Source organism: Mauremys reevesii, linkage group 3 (assembly GCF_016161935.1).
Source record: "Mauremys reevesii isolate NIE-2019 linkage group 3, ASM1616193v1, whole genome shotgun sequence".
NCBI classification, from domain to species: Eukaryota; Metazoa; Chordata; order Testudines; family Geoemydidae; genus Mauremys; species Mauremys reevesii.
Window position 1 is genome coordinate 152,308,299 of NC_052625.1, and position 18,585 is coordinate 152,326,883.

An 18,585-nucleotide genomic window follows, 5' to 3' on the forward strand; every position below is an offset into this window, starting at 1 on the left:
CTAACACAGCTGCTACTTTGAAACCTATCGAAAGTATGTGGCAGAATTTTGACTTAGACAAAACAGATCCGGCTACTTGACCACAAATGATGGATTCTGTTTTCTTGTTTTTTGCTAGAAAACAATCTAAGGCTATGTCTACACTACCACTTTTGTCGGTATAACGTATGTTGCTTGGGGTGTGAAAAAAAATCCCCCTGAGCAACATATAAGTTACACCAACAGAAGTGCTGGTGTGGACAGCACTATGTTGGGAGCAGAGCATCTCCCGCCGACATGGCTACCGCTGCTCATTGCGGTGGTTTAATTATGTTGATGGGAGAGCTCTCTCCCATCGGCATAGAGCAGTTACATGAGAGATCTTACAGCGGTGCAGCTGCATTGGTACAGCTGTGCCACTGTAAGCTCTCTAGTGCAGACATGGCCTTATTGTTAATTTAGAACAAGACTTTAGCCTCGCAAACACAACAGAAGGCAAGTATTAAAATCATGGTTCTTTGTCAGCTGAAGACTGGGGAGTTACACCAGCAATCTTAGTTAAAATACAGTTCAACTCTTGCCTTCAGCTTAACTTGTTTGCTTTTCTATCCAAATTCCTCATCTGCCATTGCAAACCATAACACTTGGGTCACTATCTCTTTCCACTTTCGTGTTGGCATACTTGCATATTAATGTTCAAAGGAACACATGGAGGCAATTGGTTGCTGGGTGGAACTTGCATAATAATTGGAAAAGTGTTGCACAGTTATCAGGTAAGCAAATGTAGGAGCAGGATTTTATAATGTCCCATAAGAATGAATGTATGATTTGATTTCATCCTGTCAGCCACCCTTTTTGAATAGCAGAAAGGAATGACAGACCAGAACAATCCTTATGACTGATTATGGTCACCTTTTTGTTTTAGGATAAGTTATAATGTCTACTATGGTTTCATATATGTATTACAAATTAGGCACTCTAGTTAAATATACATTTCTTTGTTTTAAGGTTTTAGTAAATAAGAGACAGGATCTTGTATTGTATCTATGTTAAGGAGATTAGAGGAATGTTGAGGGTCTGAAGCCTCAATGTGAATTGTTTTAGTTATAAGATTTAGCAAGGCTTGATTTACAATGTATTCTGCTAAATATAAAATACTGCTGTCTGTATACCTTTGAAGGTTTCTGTAAGAGATTGTTTGTGTGAATGAGTAATGCATGCATCAGGAAAAGATAAGGTGTGAAGGCCATCACAAATGTCCAGATGGTCAAGAAGAAGTGAGAAACTTGGAAAGACCAGAAGACAATCAGAAAACATCCATTGTATCCGATGCTAAACATGTAAGCAGCATTGACGACCTCAGAGGTGAGGCAGGCACCCCCGAAGGTGAGACAACAAATAGGAGATAACGATGGGAAGCCCAATAATAACCATCAAATGATAACACCACTTAAGAACTAATGATTACAGGATGACATTGCAAAATGCATGGACTCAAATGGGAATTTACAACTATAAAGCTGGGATGTTTTGCTATGGATCTCTGGGCTCAGTCCTGCAAAGCCTCGAAGCATAGGATCATGATCAACAAGAGCCCAGCTCCACACTCGTGCTCAATCTAACTGGCCATTAGATTGACTTGAGCTACAACAGACTAGTAACTATAAACATCACTGGCAGGACTCTGTGTGTGTGTCTGTGTGTGTGACTGAAAAGCATATGCTAACTTGTATTTTCAATAAATGCTGTGTATTTACCGCTTCCCCCCACTACGCTACTGAGCTGCACCACTGTAGCATTTTAAGTATAGACAATACTTATCCTGACTGGAGAGCAGTTCTCCCATTAACGTATGTAGGCCATCTCCCCCCGAGAGGTGGTAACTAGGTCAACGGAAGAATTCTGTCTACACCGGGGGTTAGGTCAATATAGCTGTCTCTCCTGGGAGGTGGATTTTTCACACTCCTGAGCAACATAGCTATACTGATGTAAATTCCTAGTGTAGACCAGGCCATGTTGCGAGATCACGTGGAAGCTATTAAGGCTGGTACCACAAAGGTAATCATAAGACGATTAGGGTTGGAAGAGACCTCAGGAGGTCATCTAGTCTAACCCCCTGCTCAAAGCAGGACCAACACCAACTAAATCATCCCAGCCGGGGCTTTGTCAAGCTGGACCTTAAAAACTTCTAAGGATGGAGATTCCACCACCTCCCTAGGTAACCCATTCCAGTGCTTCACCACCCTCCTAGTGAAATAGTGTTTCCTAATATCCAACCTCCACCTCCCACACTGCAACTTGAGAGCTTTGCTCCTTGTTTTGTCATCTGCCACCACTGAGAACAGCCAAGCTCCATCTTCTTTGGAACCCCCTTTCAGATAGTTGAAGGCTCCTATCAAATCCCCCCTCACTCTTCTCTTCTGCAAACTAAACAAGCCCAGTTCCCTCAGCCTCTCCTTGTAAGTCATGTGCCCCAGGCTGCTGATCATTTTTGTTTCTCTCCACTGAACTCTCTCCAATTTGTCCACGTTCTTTCTGTAGTGGGGGGCCCAAACCTGGATGCAATACTCCAGATGTGTCCTCACCAGCACCAAATAGAGGGGAATAATCACTTCTCTCGATCTGCTGGCAATGTTTCTTCTAATGCAGCCCAATATGCCATTGACGTTCTTGGCAACAAGGGCACACTGCTGACTCATATCCAGCTTCTCGTCCACTGTAATCCCCAGGTGCTTTTCTGCAGAATTGCTGCTTAGACAGTCAGTCCCCAGCCTATAGTGCATGGGATTCTTCCACCTTAAGTGCAGGACTCTGCACTTGTCCTTGTTGAACCTTATCAGATTTCTTTTGGCCCAATCCTTCAATTTGTCTAGGTCACTCTGGACCCTTTCCCTACCCTCCAGCATGTCTACCTCTCTCCCCAGCTTAGTGTCATCCATGAACCTGCTGAGGGTGCAATCTATCCCATCGTCCAGATCATTAATAAAGATGTTGAACAAAACCAGCCCCCAGGACCGACCCCTGGGGCACTCCACTTGATACTGACTGCCAACTAGATATCAAGCCATTGATCACTACCCATTGAGCCCGACAATCTAGCCAGCTTTCGATCCACCTTATAGTCCATTCATCCAATCCATGCTTTTTTAACTTGCTGGCAAGAATACTGTGAGAGACCATATCAAAAGCTTTGCTAAAGTCAAGATATATAACGTCCATTGCTTTCCCCATATCCACAGAGCCAGTTATCTCATCATAGAAGGCAATCAGGTTGGTCAGGCATGACTTGCCCTTGGTGAATCCATGTTGACTGTTCCTGATCACCTTCCTCTCCTCCAAGTACTTCAAAATGGTTTCCTTGAGGACCTGCTCCATGATTTTTCCAGGGACTGAGGTGATGCTGACCAGTTTGTAGTTTCCCGGGTTCTCCTTCTTCTCTTTTTTAAAGATGGGCACTATATTTTGCCTTTTTCCAATCGTCCAGGACCTCCCCCGATCGTCACAAGTTTTCAAAGATAATGGCCAATGACTCTGCAATCACATAAGCCAATTCCCTCAGCACCCTCGGATGCATTAGATCTGGACCCATGGACTTGTGCATGTCCAGCTTTCCTAAATTGTCCTTAATCTGTTCTTTCACCACTTAGGGCTGCTCACCTCCTCCCCATACTTTGTTACCCAGGCCAGCAGTGTGGGAGCTGACCTTGTCTGTGAAGACCAAGGCAAAAAAAGCATTGAGTACTTCAGCTTTTTCCACATCATCTGTCACTAGGTTACCTCCCCCATTCATTAAGGGTTCTACACTTTCCCTGATCTTTTTCTTGTTGCTAAAATACCTGGAGAAACCCTTCTTGTTACCCTTATGAGCTGCAACTCCAGTTGCATTTTGGCCTTCCTGATTACACCCCTGCATGCTCGAGCAGTATTTTTATACTCCTCCCTAGCCATCCCTGACCAAGTTTCCACTTCTTGTAAGCTTCCTTTTTGTATTTAAGCTCACTGAAGATTTCACTGTTAAGCCAAGCTGGTCATCTGCCATAGTTACTATTCCAGGGGTCAGCAACCTCTGGCACGTGGCTCGCCAGGGTAAGCACCTTGGTGGGCCAGGCCAGTTTGTTTATCTGCCGGGTCCACAGGTTCGGCTAATCGCAGCTCCCACTGGCTGTGGTTCGCTGCTCCAGGCCAGTAGGGGCTGCGGGAAGCGGCGCGGGCCAAGGGACATGCTGGCCACCGCCCTCAATAAGGCTTCTTTAAAATACAGCCAGCTTTCCTGGACTCCTTTCCCCCTTATATCAGCCTCCCAGGGGATCCTGCTCATCAGTTCCCTAAGGGCGTCGATCTGCTTTTCTGAAGTCCAGGGTCTGTATTTTGCTACTCTCCTTTCTTCCTTTTATGAGGATACTCAACCATCTCATGGTCACTGCTGCCCAGGTTTCCACCCACTTTTACTTCCCCTACCAATTCTTCCCTGTTTGTAAGCAGCAGGTCAAGAGGAGAACAGCCCTTGGTTGGTTCCTCTAGTAGTTGCACCAGGAGGTTGTCCCCAACACCAGGGCCGGCTTTAGGCCGATTCGCCCGATTCCCCAGAATCGGGTCCCGCGCCTAAGAGGGCCCCGCGCCTTTGGCACCTTTTTAATTTTTTTTACTCACCCCGGCAGCAGTCCGCTCCGCTGGGGTCTTCGGCAGCCCCGCTCCCCTGGCCAGTGTGCCAACCGGAGCACGGCGAGCCCCGTGGCCCCGCTCTCCCGGCTGGAGCTCCAGCCGGAACGTGGCAGCCCCATGGCCCCGCGACCACAGCCGGAGCTTCAGCTGGAGTGTGGCAGCCCCACGGCCCCGTGACTGCAGCCGGAGCTCCGGCTGGAGCGCAGCAGCCCCATGGCCCCGTGACTGGAGCTCTGGCCGGAGCGTGGCAGCCCCACAGCCCCGCGACCACGGCCGGAGCTCCGGCTGGAGCGCGGCAACCCCACGGCCCCGCAACCCCGGCCGGAGCACGGCAAGCCCCACAGCCCCGCTCTCCCGGCTGGAGCTCCAGCCGGAGCATGGCAGCCCCACGGCCCCGCAACCCCGGCCGGAGCACGGCAAGCCCCACAGCCCCGCTCTCCCGGCTGGAGCTCCGGCTGGAGCATGGCAGCCCCGCAACCCTGGCCAGAGCGCGGCAAGCCCCTCGGCTCCCCTCCCCTGGCCGGCAATCGGAAGTGTGGCTGAAGACTGGGAGCGCCGCCCGGTGAGTACAAGCCCCGCCCCTGGGAATCGGGCCCCGCTCTTGCTAAAGCCGGCCCTGCCCAACACTCTCCAAAAACGTCATGGATTGTCTGTGCACTGCTGTATTGCTCTCCCAGCAGATATCGGGGTGATTGAAGTCCCCCATTAGAACCAGGGCCTCTGTTCTGGAAACTTCAGTTAATTGTCCAAAGAAAGGCTCGTCTACCTCATCCACCTGATTTGGTGGTCTATAGCAGACACCCACCACGACATCACCCTTGTTGCTCTCGCCTCAAAACTTAACCCAAAGACTCTCAACAGGCTTTTCTCAAGTTTCATACTGGAGCTCTGAGCAAACATACTGCTCACTTACATACAGTGCAACTCCTCCACCTTTCCTCCCTTGCCTGTCCTTCCTGAACAGTTTATACCCATCCATGACAGTGCTGCAGTCACGTGAGTTACCCCACCAAGTCTCTTATTCCAATCACATCATAGTTCTTTGACTGTACCAGGACTTCCAATTCTTCCTGCTTGTTTCCTCGGCTTCTTGCTTTCATGTACATGCACCTAAGATAACTACCTGATTGCCCTGCTTTCTCAGTATGAATCAGGAGGGCTCCCCTGTTGCACCCTCCTCCTTGTGTTTCTTCCCGGTATCCCATTTCCTCACTTACCTCAGTACTTAGGTCACCATCCCCTGGCGAACCTAGTTTAAAGCCCTCCTCACTAGGTTAGCAAGCCTTCCTGCAGGGATACTCTTCCCTCTCTTCCTTAGGTCGATCCCATCTCTTCCTAGCATGGGTGGCAGGTTTGTAGAAATTTTGGTGGTGCCCAGAACCTACCCCCACAACTCTGCCCCCCAAAAACACTGCCCTACACCTGCCTAAGGCTCTGGGAGGGAGTTTGGGTTGGGGGAGGAGGTCTGGGGTGCAGGTCCTGGGCTGGGGATTAGGGTGCAGGAGGGTTGCAGGGTGCAGGCTCTGGGATGGAGTTTGGGTGGGGGAGGGGGTCTGGGGTGCAGGCTCTGGGATGGAGTTTGGGTGCTGGATGCAGGCTCCAGTCTGGGGCAGGGGGTGGGTGTGCAGGAGGGGATGAGGGGTGCAGACTCTGGGAAGGAGTTTGGGGGTGGGAGGGGGTGTCTGGGGTGAGGACTGAGGATGAGGAGTTTGGGGTGTGGGAGGGGGCTCAAGGCTAGGGCAGAGGGTTGGGCTGTGGCATTAGGGCTGTGGGGCTGAAGATAAGGGGTTCATGATGCAGGAGGGGACTCAGAACTGGGGCAGAGGATTAGGGTGCGGGGGGATGCAGGCTGGGGAAGAGGGGTTTGGGGTGTTGGAGAGGCTCAAGACTAGGGCAGAAGGGCAGGGTAAGGGCAACCTGCCCTGCCAGTAGTAGAGGGGGACACTAAGACCCTGGGGCAGCAGACACCAGTTGATGCTGGGAGCCAGTGTAGTGTAGAATACCGCTCCACATAGGAATGTGCTACACCAGCAGCACAAGCCGGCAGCGGAGAGGCGCATGCCACTTTCTTTCAGGGAGGGACGTGGTGGGGCGCGGGGGAGGTGTGCGGGGGCTGGGGCCCTCTCCAGGCAGGGCTGCGGGAGAGACCCAGCTCCAAGTATTGGTGGAGCAGGGCCCCTAGCCCTGAATATTCCTGGAGCCCGGGCACCACAAAAGAATATAACTCGGCGCCTATGTCCTAGCACTCCTTCTTCCCGGAACATCTCATCGTCAAGGAATCCAAAGCCCTCTCTCCCACACCACCTGCATAACCACACATTTACCTCCACTATTCGACGGTCCCTAACTGTACTTATCAAACCTAATGCAAAATGAATTTATCAGTATGAGTACAAGAAAAATATAGCAGACTATTTTTGACAAAGTTGAGAAAGTTTAATACTGCTAGTGTTTATTTTGCTGGAGGAAATGCTTCCCACTAGCTGCTTAGTGGATATAAATTGTGGTAATTAAGGTCTAAATAAGAAGCATCTCTTACAAGTAAGTTTTGTCTATTAGTTTTCACATGGTTGTCCTTTATCTCCTTGAATTAGGCATTTTAGTTATTTATGAATCCAAAGCAATAAAACAGAGAAGTTAAATGTCTGTCTGCAACTGAACTCAAATGTGGGGTGGGGGGGCTATGATCTGTGCGCGCAGGTCAGAAGGGGCTGGGATTTGGGCCCCTTGGTGCATGTAAATGTAGGGGTATCTTGGAAATTTCAGCCTAATCCCCCCACAACAGACACCACTTTCACGTGGGCCTGAAAAGGAGAGACTTGCAAATGGAATGTGGGAGATGGATGCAGCACAAACCTCTCCACGGCCAGAGGGAAAGACTCTGTGAGCCCCAACCCAGGTCGCTGCCAGCACCAAAGATGGCGGCTGAGGCCTAGCTCAGGGCCGGGCGGCGCCACGGCGGAGGCAGCTTCCGCCCGGCTGCAGTCACGTGGCCGCTGCCGCCCACCCCGGCCCCCTCGGCTGCACCGGGCTGGCTGCAGAGCCCTGGCCGGGCCTTGGGTCCGCTTCGCGGTGGCTACGGGCGGGCTGACGCTGGGCGCGATGCGGGCCCCGGCGAGCCGCGAGGCGGAGCCCGAAGACGGGGCGGACCGCACCCCGCTGCTGGGCGAGTCCCTGCCCGGCACAGGTGAGAGCCGGGGCGGGGGGATGGGCCAGCAGCTGCCCCGGGCGGGGCGGCCTCCCCGCGTTGCTATGGGGCGGGCGGGGTGCGGGGGTCAGGGCGCCCCGGCAAGGCTGTGGCAGCGGGAGCAGCTTGGCCCAGCGGGGCTGCGAGCCCAGTTCTCCTGGCAGGGAGTGAGGGGTCCCCCTGAGCCTGCTGTGCCGGCCCCTGTGCCCCCGAGAACCGCCGCTGGGATGCCCGGTCCCCTCTCCCAGCCCCAGTGCACCGGGACCGGGCATCCTCTCGCGGCTGGCCCGGGTGTCCTGGGCTGGGTGGGCGCTGCCCGGATCAGGTGTCTTTGCGGAGGGGGGCGCCTCTTCTAAATCTCCCCCCGGCTACACGGGTGATCACGGGGATGGGTGACCGTCCTGGATCACGCGGGGTGTGTGCTCTGTTACCCAGCAGACTGCTGCTAACAGCCACTTTCAGGGAACTGAAATTTTCCACAGTGTCCCAGATCTTTGTGAAGGTTTGAGCATTTCTCCACTCGGTATTTTAATCTTCATCTGAATCTGTGGTCCTTTATGCACTGTTAACTAGTTGCTAGGGGAGCATTGTGTTGTGAGTTGTGCATGCAGGTGAAGAAAAATCAATAGGGCAGAGGAAACTCTAAACCACGGGTCATTTTAAAGAATCAGGCAGGAGAAATAAATCAGTTCTGACCCTTTGAGGAGCATTCTCATTATTATTTCTCATTTTATTTAAAATGAATAGTGCCATAGCACACTAGAGGCCCCAGCCTTTGTGTTATGCATTGTACCAGTATATGGTACAAAACAGTCTCTACACCAAAGAGTATACAATCTTGGACCCTGATCCTGTAAAGCCTTACACATGTGCATAATTTCAAGTACAAGGGTGGTCCTGTTGATTTAAAGTTAAGTCTTTGCAGGATCAGCTCGTGACCTAAACGCTAACTGGTGGAAAAAGCAAACAAATGGATTTCAAGAGAAGAGGAAGTTAACAGAACTGGACAAAAAATAGATTTTTCAGTTTGTTGGCAGTTTCAGAAAGTGGAAGAAAAATTGTTATGGGTTGAACAAAATGTTTAGGTTTAACAAAAATCAATGTTTCAGTTTTGAACATTTTTTAAATATCTTTGATTTTTTAAAACAAATTAAAGGGATTTTTTAAACAGTTATAGTAATACTAATACAACCATGTCTTTTAATAGCTGAGCGGTATAGACAACCTGTAGGTACAAAGTAGATATATAGGTGGGGGAGGCATAGGTTTGCTTACTAAGTCCTAACTCATTTTTCTGCCTAAACTATTATCAGCTGACAGTGTTCCACAGGAGTCATGGTAGAAGTTAGTTGTAAGGAGGAATGGTAGTTGCTTTACAGCTTTTGGGGAACAAAGGGTGATGGTGGTTCCACCATAGGGGGGTGTGGAAGAAGGCATGATGGCGTTCCTGGGAGCACCAGACACTGTGGTTTTCTATTTGTCAGTTGTTAAAGCAATACATTCTTAAGCTTGCACAATGTGCCATGCTCTAGTTTGAGTGGCTCACCTCACCCACAAGAACAAATACAAGAGAACAACATCCTTAAACTGCAGAAGGACAGTATCAGGGAACTTTCAATACAGACTTTCTCTTAAAAGAAAGAGGGGGGGGCAGGGCAGACTATTTACAGTTCTAACCGAAAGACAGGAAAGCATGTTTTTGAAAGCAACAGAAGTAGGAGCAGAAGGCACTGTTCAAGGTAAGGAATTGAACCCTGTGTCTGTGTTGGACCCTGCAGTGGCCTTCTTCCTATTCATAATCATTTTAAAAGGTGGGAGGAGAGCGAGATTTATCTTAGAAAAGTAAATCTGGAGCTTTCTGTGCTTTGACTGATCAAGCATTCTCAAATAACATCTAGATCAATAGGTAGATGCATTAAGCAAAATATATGGTGAGAAGTTTACAACTTAACTGTATGGTGGAGTCATATGTTTATTAGATTTTTGTATAGTGCATTCATTTTCCAGACTTTATTTCTAAAGGAAGAGTAATAGAAATTCCAATTAATCTACATTTCCAAGGGAGTGTTAGATCATAAAAATGTGAAGCTTCATTTGTTTAACCTTTCTATTAACCATGATGTCTAAACAGATTTAGCCATAATTGTACTCATTCTTTGGAAACTGTCATGATCTATCAATTTGTATTAAGGACCTATTGCTTCCAAAGCAACTTGAGAGAAGATAAAGTTGCTTGACTAGTTTTGCACACTGAGGACTTCCTGAACAATTATTTTTTAAACACCCAGTACATCTCAGTTGTACCCCTTGATCTCACTTAAAATGAGATGTGCCTCTTTCAAATACTGTTTAAAAACAAGATTTTCAGAATTATCACATCCTGGTAAAGATGGACCTGTGTTTATCTTTTGCACTGAAGTTTTAGATTTTTCTTTTGTATTTAATTTTTTAATATATGCAGAAAAAGAAGTGATCAGTATACACTGTCACAGCATTTTGAGGTGGTGGTCACCAATCTACACTTACATTTCATGTGCACTGTTGGTAAAATTTCCATTAGCTCCAGACTTAGCTCAGTAGTGGAAATCCCATTGTCCTGCAACCTTTTACAAATTCAGCATAATTCTTTTCTTTTTTTTTTAACTCCTTGAAACTTCTATCTATAAATATTGGGCATCAGTTCAGATTCCTCTAGCAAAGTAGCATTATATTTTCCTGGTGTGTTTTCAGATTTCTTTGATGAGCCTGTCTTATAATACTAAACGCTGCCCACGAAGCAGTGTACGCTCTGGTATGTCTGCAGAGAAGATCATTTTCTCCTTGTGTCATGCTCATTGTATAATTTTAGTTATTCACTACTATAATCCATTGCTTTTGAGTAAGCAGGTGTGCAGTTCCTGATCTTCCTCTGTTACCTTTAATTCTGTAAATGTTGCTTTGAAGGTCTAGCCACACAACAGTTGATTTTTCAACTTTTACCTGTATTCCCCATTCTTTCTATGATTGATTAGTCCATGTTCTGGCCTAATGGCCATGATTTTGAATGTTAGTGATTTTGGCAGGAGGCATAAGTTTAACTTACTTTTAAAGATGTATATCTTAGAATTCATTCTTAACATTTATTCTATCCTGTATCTGGTATGTTTTTAATTGGTCCATAATTCAGTCGTTCATAAACCTGTCTTCTGGATTTCTTACCAAAAAATACTTGTTTGAATGTGTTTTCTTGTCATGGGAATGCTTTAAATTGTATTTATTCTTGTCTTTTATCTCAGCATTTATCAGCTGTTTAGCTTCTAGCACTGTTATTACTGTACTTATCCAGTTCATAAATTGAGAGATTATTTTTGTTGCATTATCTGGAGTTTTAAAATCTTATTTCTCTAACTACAACTTGTCCATGTTCAGGAATCAAGCTATGTAGAACAGGTATTGCTTTCACCTTAAAATAAAAGACAAATTGGGAAAATACAGATTGGATTATAGCTTGAATAGCCAGGAGTTAGGTGTAGGGCCAACTCCAGAAGTCCAAAGATTCAGTATTTGCTTTTAAGAATCTCTGTTAATTTCCACACATGCTCCCACTTTTTTCTTTTAGGACTCATCTACCCTAGAGCCGCAGCTTGCCCTAGTACAGTTTATTGCAGATTAATATATATGCTCAGGCTTCAGAGCTGCTCCTCAACTGCTATCCCGCCCCTGAAGCTTCACTAACACATCCACTACTAATGTTCTGCCTTCCAGTGTGGGAAGGATCCACATCACAGGGAATCCTATGGGTTGTCCGCTACCAGGCATGGAATCCTCACAAAGCAAGGCTCCACACTGTTTAGCAGGCCTGAATTAACCATTCTACACTGGTTGCACTTGCACAGGGCACCTGACTACCTGGCCGGTTTTCTGCATTGCCAGTTTCAGGGTGCTAGTGATTTTTTTTTTAAATTTGTAAGCTACAAATGGGGGAAAAAAAAAACTAGCAGGTCAGACTAGTGGCAGTGTTGGGGAACCTGGGAGGAAAAGGAGTGGTTCTGGCTGATGGTAGTGCTGGGATTGCTGGGAAGAGAAGTGTCGGGTGGTTAGGTGGGGTGGTGGGGGACACCTGGATGGGGAAGAGAGGGATTGGGGTGGAGTTGGGCTTCTGGGAGGGGCCTGGCTTCTCAGGTTCCTTTTTGGGGTTCAGCTCATCTTTGGTCATTCTGCTACCTCGCTGGTATTGGTGTCATGAACTGTCAGAGCCATGGTGTCCTCTTCAGGGCCCTAGTAGTTGGCCATAATGGTATCCAAGTCCACCAGTCTTCCCACAGGGACAAGAACCAGCTTTCTTGCTCACTTGGCTGCTGATGCCAAATGCTGGAATTTGTGTCTCAGCGTCAGTCCCTTAATTCAGCTCAAATTTGTGTCCAGATCCATCTAAGACTCAGTGCCCCTTTCCCTTAGGAGCTGGTAAAGTTCCTCTCTTAGCCCTGCCTATTTTTCAAAAGGCAGCAAAGCATCTCTGGTCAGCTATCCAATGCATTAATGCACTTGCTGTTTTCTGATTTGTATGGTCTCCAGCAAGTTCTGCTTTCATCAGGAACCCTTTCCACTAAAGCTGGGGAGCCAGCTGGACTTGTTCAAGTTCATTTCTAAGTTACATATCATAAATACGCCCAGGCAATTAGCCTACTTAGCAAATGCTTCTCAGAACAAAATGAGAGAGAGTAAATATTATATTTATTTTACAAATCAAATTGCCGTGTATATTGAAATTAAATATTCTGGCTTTATTAGTATATAATTAGTATAATAAAATATATTTCATATTATATTTTAAAGTATTCAATCTAATAAATAATTGGAGATGTTCTCATATTTATAACTGTGTATCATTTGGTCTGTCTACTTCTGGGGGAATTCTGCGCTGCCAAAAAATTAAAAATTCCGCACACTATTTTAAAATTTTGCATATTTTATTTGTCAAAATAATACCATATAATCACACCAGTTTCAATTATTTTGGTCATTTATTTCAAAATATCTGTCAATAAGTATGTCTGTAACAATACAGACAACAAAAAAGATTCAGAAACAATTTTTTGACAAATAGATTCCTTGCTAGGCATATTAATTCAAAACTCTGAGTAATAATTCATTTAAACTACAATACAGAGCCGTATTTCCTGCACTTCTCAGAAGCAGTGCAAAGGCTTGAAGGAGTCGGGGTAATGGAGGAGCTGAGGGAGAGGGAAGTAAATTGCTGGGAAAGAGCCTGGGGTATGAACTTGTAGGGTTGTTGGGTATGGATGGGAAAAATATGGAACAGGTTTTTGTGGGGGCAGGGAAGGATTGTTAGGGAGCTTCCCCCATACTGGCTGACCCCTAGCCTCTCCCATTCAGTCAGGCACATCAGTCCCTGTCCCCATGTGTTCCTGCACCTCCATGTGTCCTTGTACCACCTGTCCACGTGTCCCTCCACCCCCACTCAGACACCCCTGCATCCCCATGTGGCCCTGAACCCCTTCCCCATGTGTCTCTGTGCCCCTACTCAGCCACCCCCATCCCTGTACCCCTTCCCTTTGTCCCCATGTGTCTCTGTTCCCCCACTTAGCCACCCTGTCTTTATGTAGCTCTGCACCACTTCCTCTGTCACCATGTGGCCCTGCGCCTCCATTCCCATTCAGCCCCTTCCCAGTCTGTCCTCCCCCACTAGCCCTTATAAGCCCCTGTCTGACACACACCCCCAGCACCCCACACTATCTCCCTATAGCCCCCATCTCTTGACCTGGCCTGACAGGTGCTGTGATGAAGGCAGGATCTTTCTCTTCCCTAGCTGGCCAGGAGCTGCTGCTCTGTTCTGTCACCACAGTGCCCTCAGATGGGCAAAGGACAGAACTGCAGAAGTTATTTTCTGCTGGGAGTTGCTACTGTTCTTGTCCACAGCACCCTCAGGTGGGCATAAGGCCAAACTCCATTAACATTTCAGTAGAAGATTTTTTCTGCACAAAAAAATAAAAATATGCACTGCTCATTAATTGTATGTGTGTGCAGTAGTTCAGAATTCCCCTAGCAGTATCTGTCTGGCATAAGGAAGGTGAGTAGTTCCCAATTTCCATAGTGTACAGAGCCAAAAAATTATTTTATCTGACGCTGAGTGTCTAAGAGTTGCACTATTTGAGCTGCTGGAGCTATCCCTCTGGCTGTAAAGGAGAGGGTAAGATTTTTTTTCCAGGTGTAGCAAACAGATCTAGTCACTTTACTGATCCAAAAGATACATTTTTACTGCTCTTCAGTCCCATCAGCATTGAGACCATGAGCTGGACTTTCATGACTCACATTTTCAATTCTATTGATGATGCCATGTTCTATCTACAGAATCTATATTAGTGCTGGTGATGTGAAACGCAGAACCCACTTGACTTCCAGATCCAAGGCTGAGTTCATTGGAGAGTTATAAATCTCTTAAGTCACAAAGGGAAACAAGCTACTGCACACATTTTCAAGTGTATAACATACTTGCCACTAATCTTAGGGTTTTTTTATTGTGAAGTTTCATTTTGAATCACCATGTTTCAAAAGACCTCTTGAAACTTTTGTAACCATACTGTTAAATCCCCTTTGTAAAAATCATGCACTACATTTATGCTTGAGGATCAGCCCTTTGACCAATAGGTATATATGCTCTTAACTGCCAATATGTTTGGGAGAGTTGCTACACTTGTATGGTTTGCATGTCAGCAGGGAACTAGATCAAAAACTTTTCTTCCCACTCCCACTGAGTCACTCAATATCTAAAATATGTTTTTCAGGGTAAATAAACTTGTTTTCTCACTTTTTATACATAAATATCTAAATTATACTGACCAAAATGCTGTTTGTCCTTTTTTGCAGCATCTAACTTTTTAAAATCTCTTGTTTCAGTGCCTACATGCTGCTCCGCTCGCTACAATTTAGCATTACTGGCCTTTTTTGGATTCTTCCTGTTGTATGCGTTACGTGTGAATCTAAGTGTTGCTCTTGTAGACATGGTAGAAGCTAATACAAGTTTAGCAAAGAATACAACTTCCAAAGTGTGTCCAGAACATTCTTCTGCCCTAAATGTACCTCGGAATACAACGGTAGGATTTAATATATATTTTCTAAAATATGTGATGTTATTTTCAACGGCATGCTGCGATTGAGTTTGATGTTTCATGTTTAACTGCTCTATTAACAGTAGAGGAGCAGTGCACTGTTTTGTTTTTGTTTTTTTACCAGCAGACCTTCTCAGAATATAGATTGGCTCTTTTAGAGCTATTCTGAGACCTTAGGTGAATAATGTGCTGTCCTAAAGGACAGGCTGTATTACATCCTTTCTAAACTGTACTTAGCAAAATGGCTACACTGACCTTGTAGGTCTAATATGACTCACTCTGAATTGTATGTGTGAAGTGGACATTTCCTGTTGTATCTGCGTCAGAGCAATTGAGAACTCCATGTCTCTGCCATATTATTAAGCTACATCTTGTTTTTCATAGTCTTGACTTTGTATGAAATTTTGTTTTAATGAAAGACAAGTTTCATTACATCTTTACTGCATACATAATATTCTTTATCTACTCACTTGTGATCTCTCTTACAGTTCTGGGTGGTCCTTCATATCCATCCCCTTTCTTTCCTTCCCTCTCTCTGACCTTTGAAACTACCTTCTCTGATCCATTTCTAACAAACACATTGATTTTTCCTTTCTGTTTCCTACTCTTTTCCATATCAGTGCTTTTTTCCATTCTCCCCTGGAACACCGATTTGCCAAGCCATCTCTCTTCACTGAAGCTCTTCCTAGAATCTTTGTCATATTGCCTATGAAAAATGAGTTGATGATTTAAAAAAATAAAAAAGTTGAGGGCCCATAAAAATGTGCGCATGTCTTAACTGACAACTGTGCATCTTATTAGTGTAAAACTCATCCTGACTCACCTTTTTGGCTCATTTAGAACTTGCTTGTCGAGTCGTGTCTGAATTTAGACCAGAAGCTGTTTGGGGCAGGGACCAGATCCCTCCTTGTCCTTGTGAAGTGCCCGACACACACATGGATTCTCAGAAAATAATTAATGATGATTCAGAACTTCTGTGTGTCATGCTGTCCAAAGCCACCACCTCTGCATCTGTCAGTGCCCTTCTATCTCTTACCTTTATAATTGAAAACTTCGCTCCTCTGGTCTCTTCTTTTACCATTCTGTCCTCCAGTCTTCTTCTAAGGTTGTCTGCCCATGCCGTTACTCTGATCTCTCTCACACACACTAGTGCATCCCTGTCTATTCTTGAATTTAATGTAATCACAACCTTCTCCTTTCCATAACCTTGCTGCTCTCATATACATTTGTCTGCTTTTCCATCTGCTGCTTATCCTGCCCCATATAATCTTTTTGTCTCACCTCTACTTTCCTTTCCTTCTTTCTCTTTGCTTTTTGGCTTGCATCAGGCTATGCCTATTCCAAAAACTGTCTGCCTAAGTAAAGGCCAAGTGAGTAAAAGCCAAGATGAAATGCAGTGAGACCTGCAAAGTTTAGCCATCAGGACTAAATAACGAACCATGGTTTAATTACATTCTTTGTCTGATATTAATATTGCATGATGCAGAAAGAGTCCTAGTTAAGCCCTTTTCTATTTTCCTTCCTCAGGGGAAAAAGTATTCTTGGGATGCGGATACTCAAGGATGGATCCTTGGTTCCTTTTTCTACGGCTACATCATTACTCAGATTCCTGGTGGATATTTTGCACGTAAAATAGGAGGGAAGCTGTTGCTGGGGTTTGGCATCCTGGGTACCGCTGTCTTCACTCTGTTCACCCCCTTAGCGGCGGACTTGGGGGTTGGATACCTCATAGCAGTCAGAGTCTTGGAGGGGCTCGGAGAGGTACACCACGTTGTCTTGTATTACCCTTAATCCAAATTGGAGTCATTTCCTGTATCAAAATAGTTTTGTTCTTCTAGCACAGCAGTTCTCAAACTGTGGGTCAGGACCCTGTTTTAATGGGGCCACCAGGGCTAGTATTAGCCTTGCTGGGGACTGAGGCTGAAGCCTGAGCCCTGCTGTCCAGGGCCGAAGCCCAAGGGCTTCAGGTTACAGGCCTCCTGCCTTAGGCTGAAGCTCTTGGGATTTGGATTTGGCCCTCCCTGCCCGGGTGGCAGGGCTTGGGCGGGCTTAGGCTTCAGCCCACCCCCTTGTGGGGTTGTGTAATAATTTTTGTTGTCGAAAGGCAGTTGCAGTACAATGAAGTTTGAGAACCCCTGTCTAGCATATGGGAAACCAAGAGTTAAAAAGAGAATTATTTTATTTGTACTTTTGCATCCTCTTCATGCACAAGGCATATTCGCAAGCAAAAGATTAATTCTGCCTAACTGCCCGTGTGCATTTTTTGTCAAACAGTTTCTCGTTGATTCATGAGACTAATAGGTTGTGCTGCTGTTCTGAAGTATATGATTTAATTGACGCATGAAAGTTTGAGTAGATAATTCTGGAATTGCCATATATTTCAACAGAATAAAAAATTATTTTCCAGGGTGTCACCTTTCCTGCTATGCATGCCATGTGGTCATCTTGGGCTCCACCACTGGAACGCAGCAAGCTCCTTAGCATTTCGTATGCAGGTGAAAGAGAATGAAATGTCCAGATTGATAACAGGATTATAAATGTTTAGTCTATTAACACTTTTAAAAACTATTCATGTATCTAGTTAAAAACATAATTTACCTTCATTATGCAAGCTATTGTTTACTGTTTCAATGTTTGTTCTCAGATATCTCTTCAAGATAATGACTTAGGAAAATAGCCCATAATAACAAGAGAGAGACTCTCCTTTCTCTCTGCTCCACATATGAAAGTACAGTGCAATACAACTTGTCTCTGTGGTCCTAAAATACTTTGACAGAGTTATGTTATATACGATGGTGCAACAAATTACTGAAAATTATGCAGCAAAGATGCTGTATAGTAAATAAACTAAAACATTTAGGAACCAAGGAGGAAAGATGGTCACAGTCAAGAGTAAAAAGAGAGAATTGATAGAGTCCAAAGAAGTTAACAAAGTTACAGTGGCATAAGCTAGGTATATAAGTGAGAGGAGAATCAGTCTATCAATTCCAAAACCCTGTTCAGTGGGCAGGAACTATGCTAGATAAGACACCTTAAATGTAAATTCAGAGAACAATCTTTTTTATTCTTTGTTCATGTTTTCATTCTTGGCAGTACTGTGATTTTTGGGCTTATTTTCTTTTGTCAACACTTAATGTTAAAGTAATATATAGTTCCCATTTAAATATCCATGGAATTATTATTTTGATGTGTGTTTTACATGAACATTGTGTTTTGTTTAAATAGCCAATTTGTGATTGAAGCTTTCTCCCAAATTGAATGTGATCACATTTCTTCATATTGCCCTATTTCAGCCAGAACATAGTTCAGACACCTTAGTCTGTTTTTACTTTTTGAACCTATCTGACCAACAGATCAACACAGTGATATCTGCTGGTTTCAGACTAGGTTTGGAAAGTGATTTTGTAAAATGACATTTTGAGATTCTGTACTGATTGTGTTTAATCTAAGCTGGGAATCATTTTCCTTAGTTTACAAGCACTATGATGGCTTTTTCCCCCTTAACTGCCATCTCTTCGACTTGAATCTTGGATTGGAAAGTCAAGAAAAGTTCTTTCCTGCTTATGAAGTATCACCAGTAATAGCTTTGCACATGAAATTCTTCTGTTACCTATACAATCCCACTGAGGTTAATAGGATTTGCCTTGC

The 18,585-nt window shown here is 45.2% G+C and overlaps 1 protein-coding gene across 3 annotated transcripts in view; it reads left to right on the plus strand.

Moving 5' to 3' along the window:
- Positions 1 to 7,495: 7,495 nt before the first annotated feature.
- SLC17A5 (solute carrier family 17 member 5) overlaps positions 7,496 to 18,585 on the plus strand; it is a 37,927-nt gene continuing 26,837 nt past the window's right edge. The window contains exons 1-4 of one of the 3 annotated variants that reach the window (XM_039532365.1): positions 7,496 to 7,828; positions 14,726 to 14,922; positions 16,465 to 16,698; positions 17,345 to 17,432. In XM_039532365.1, coding sequence (XP_039388299.1) covers positions 7,744 to 7,828; positions 14,726 to 14,922; positions 16,465 to 16,698; positions 17,345 to 17,432 — 604 coding nt within the window. In that variant the 5' untranslated portion in view covers positions 7,496 to 7,743. Of the gene's footprint in view, positions 7,829 to 9,004; positions 9,568 to 14,725; positions 14,923 to 16,464; positions 16,699 to 17,344; positions 17,433 to 18,585 lie in introns of those variants that run through there. The other 2 variants (XM_039532363.1, XM_039532364.1) reach the window with 2 other exon arrangements.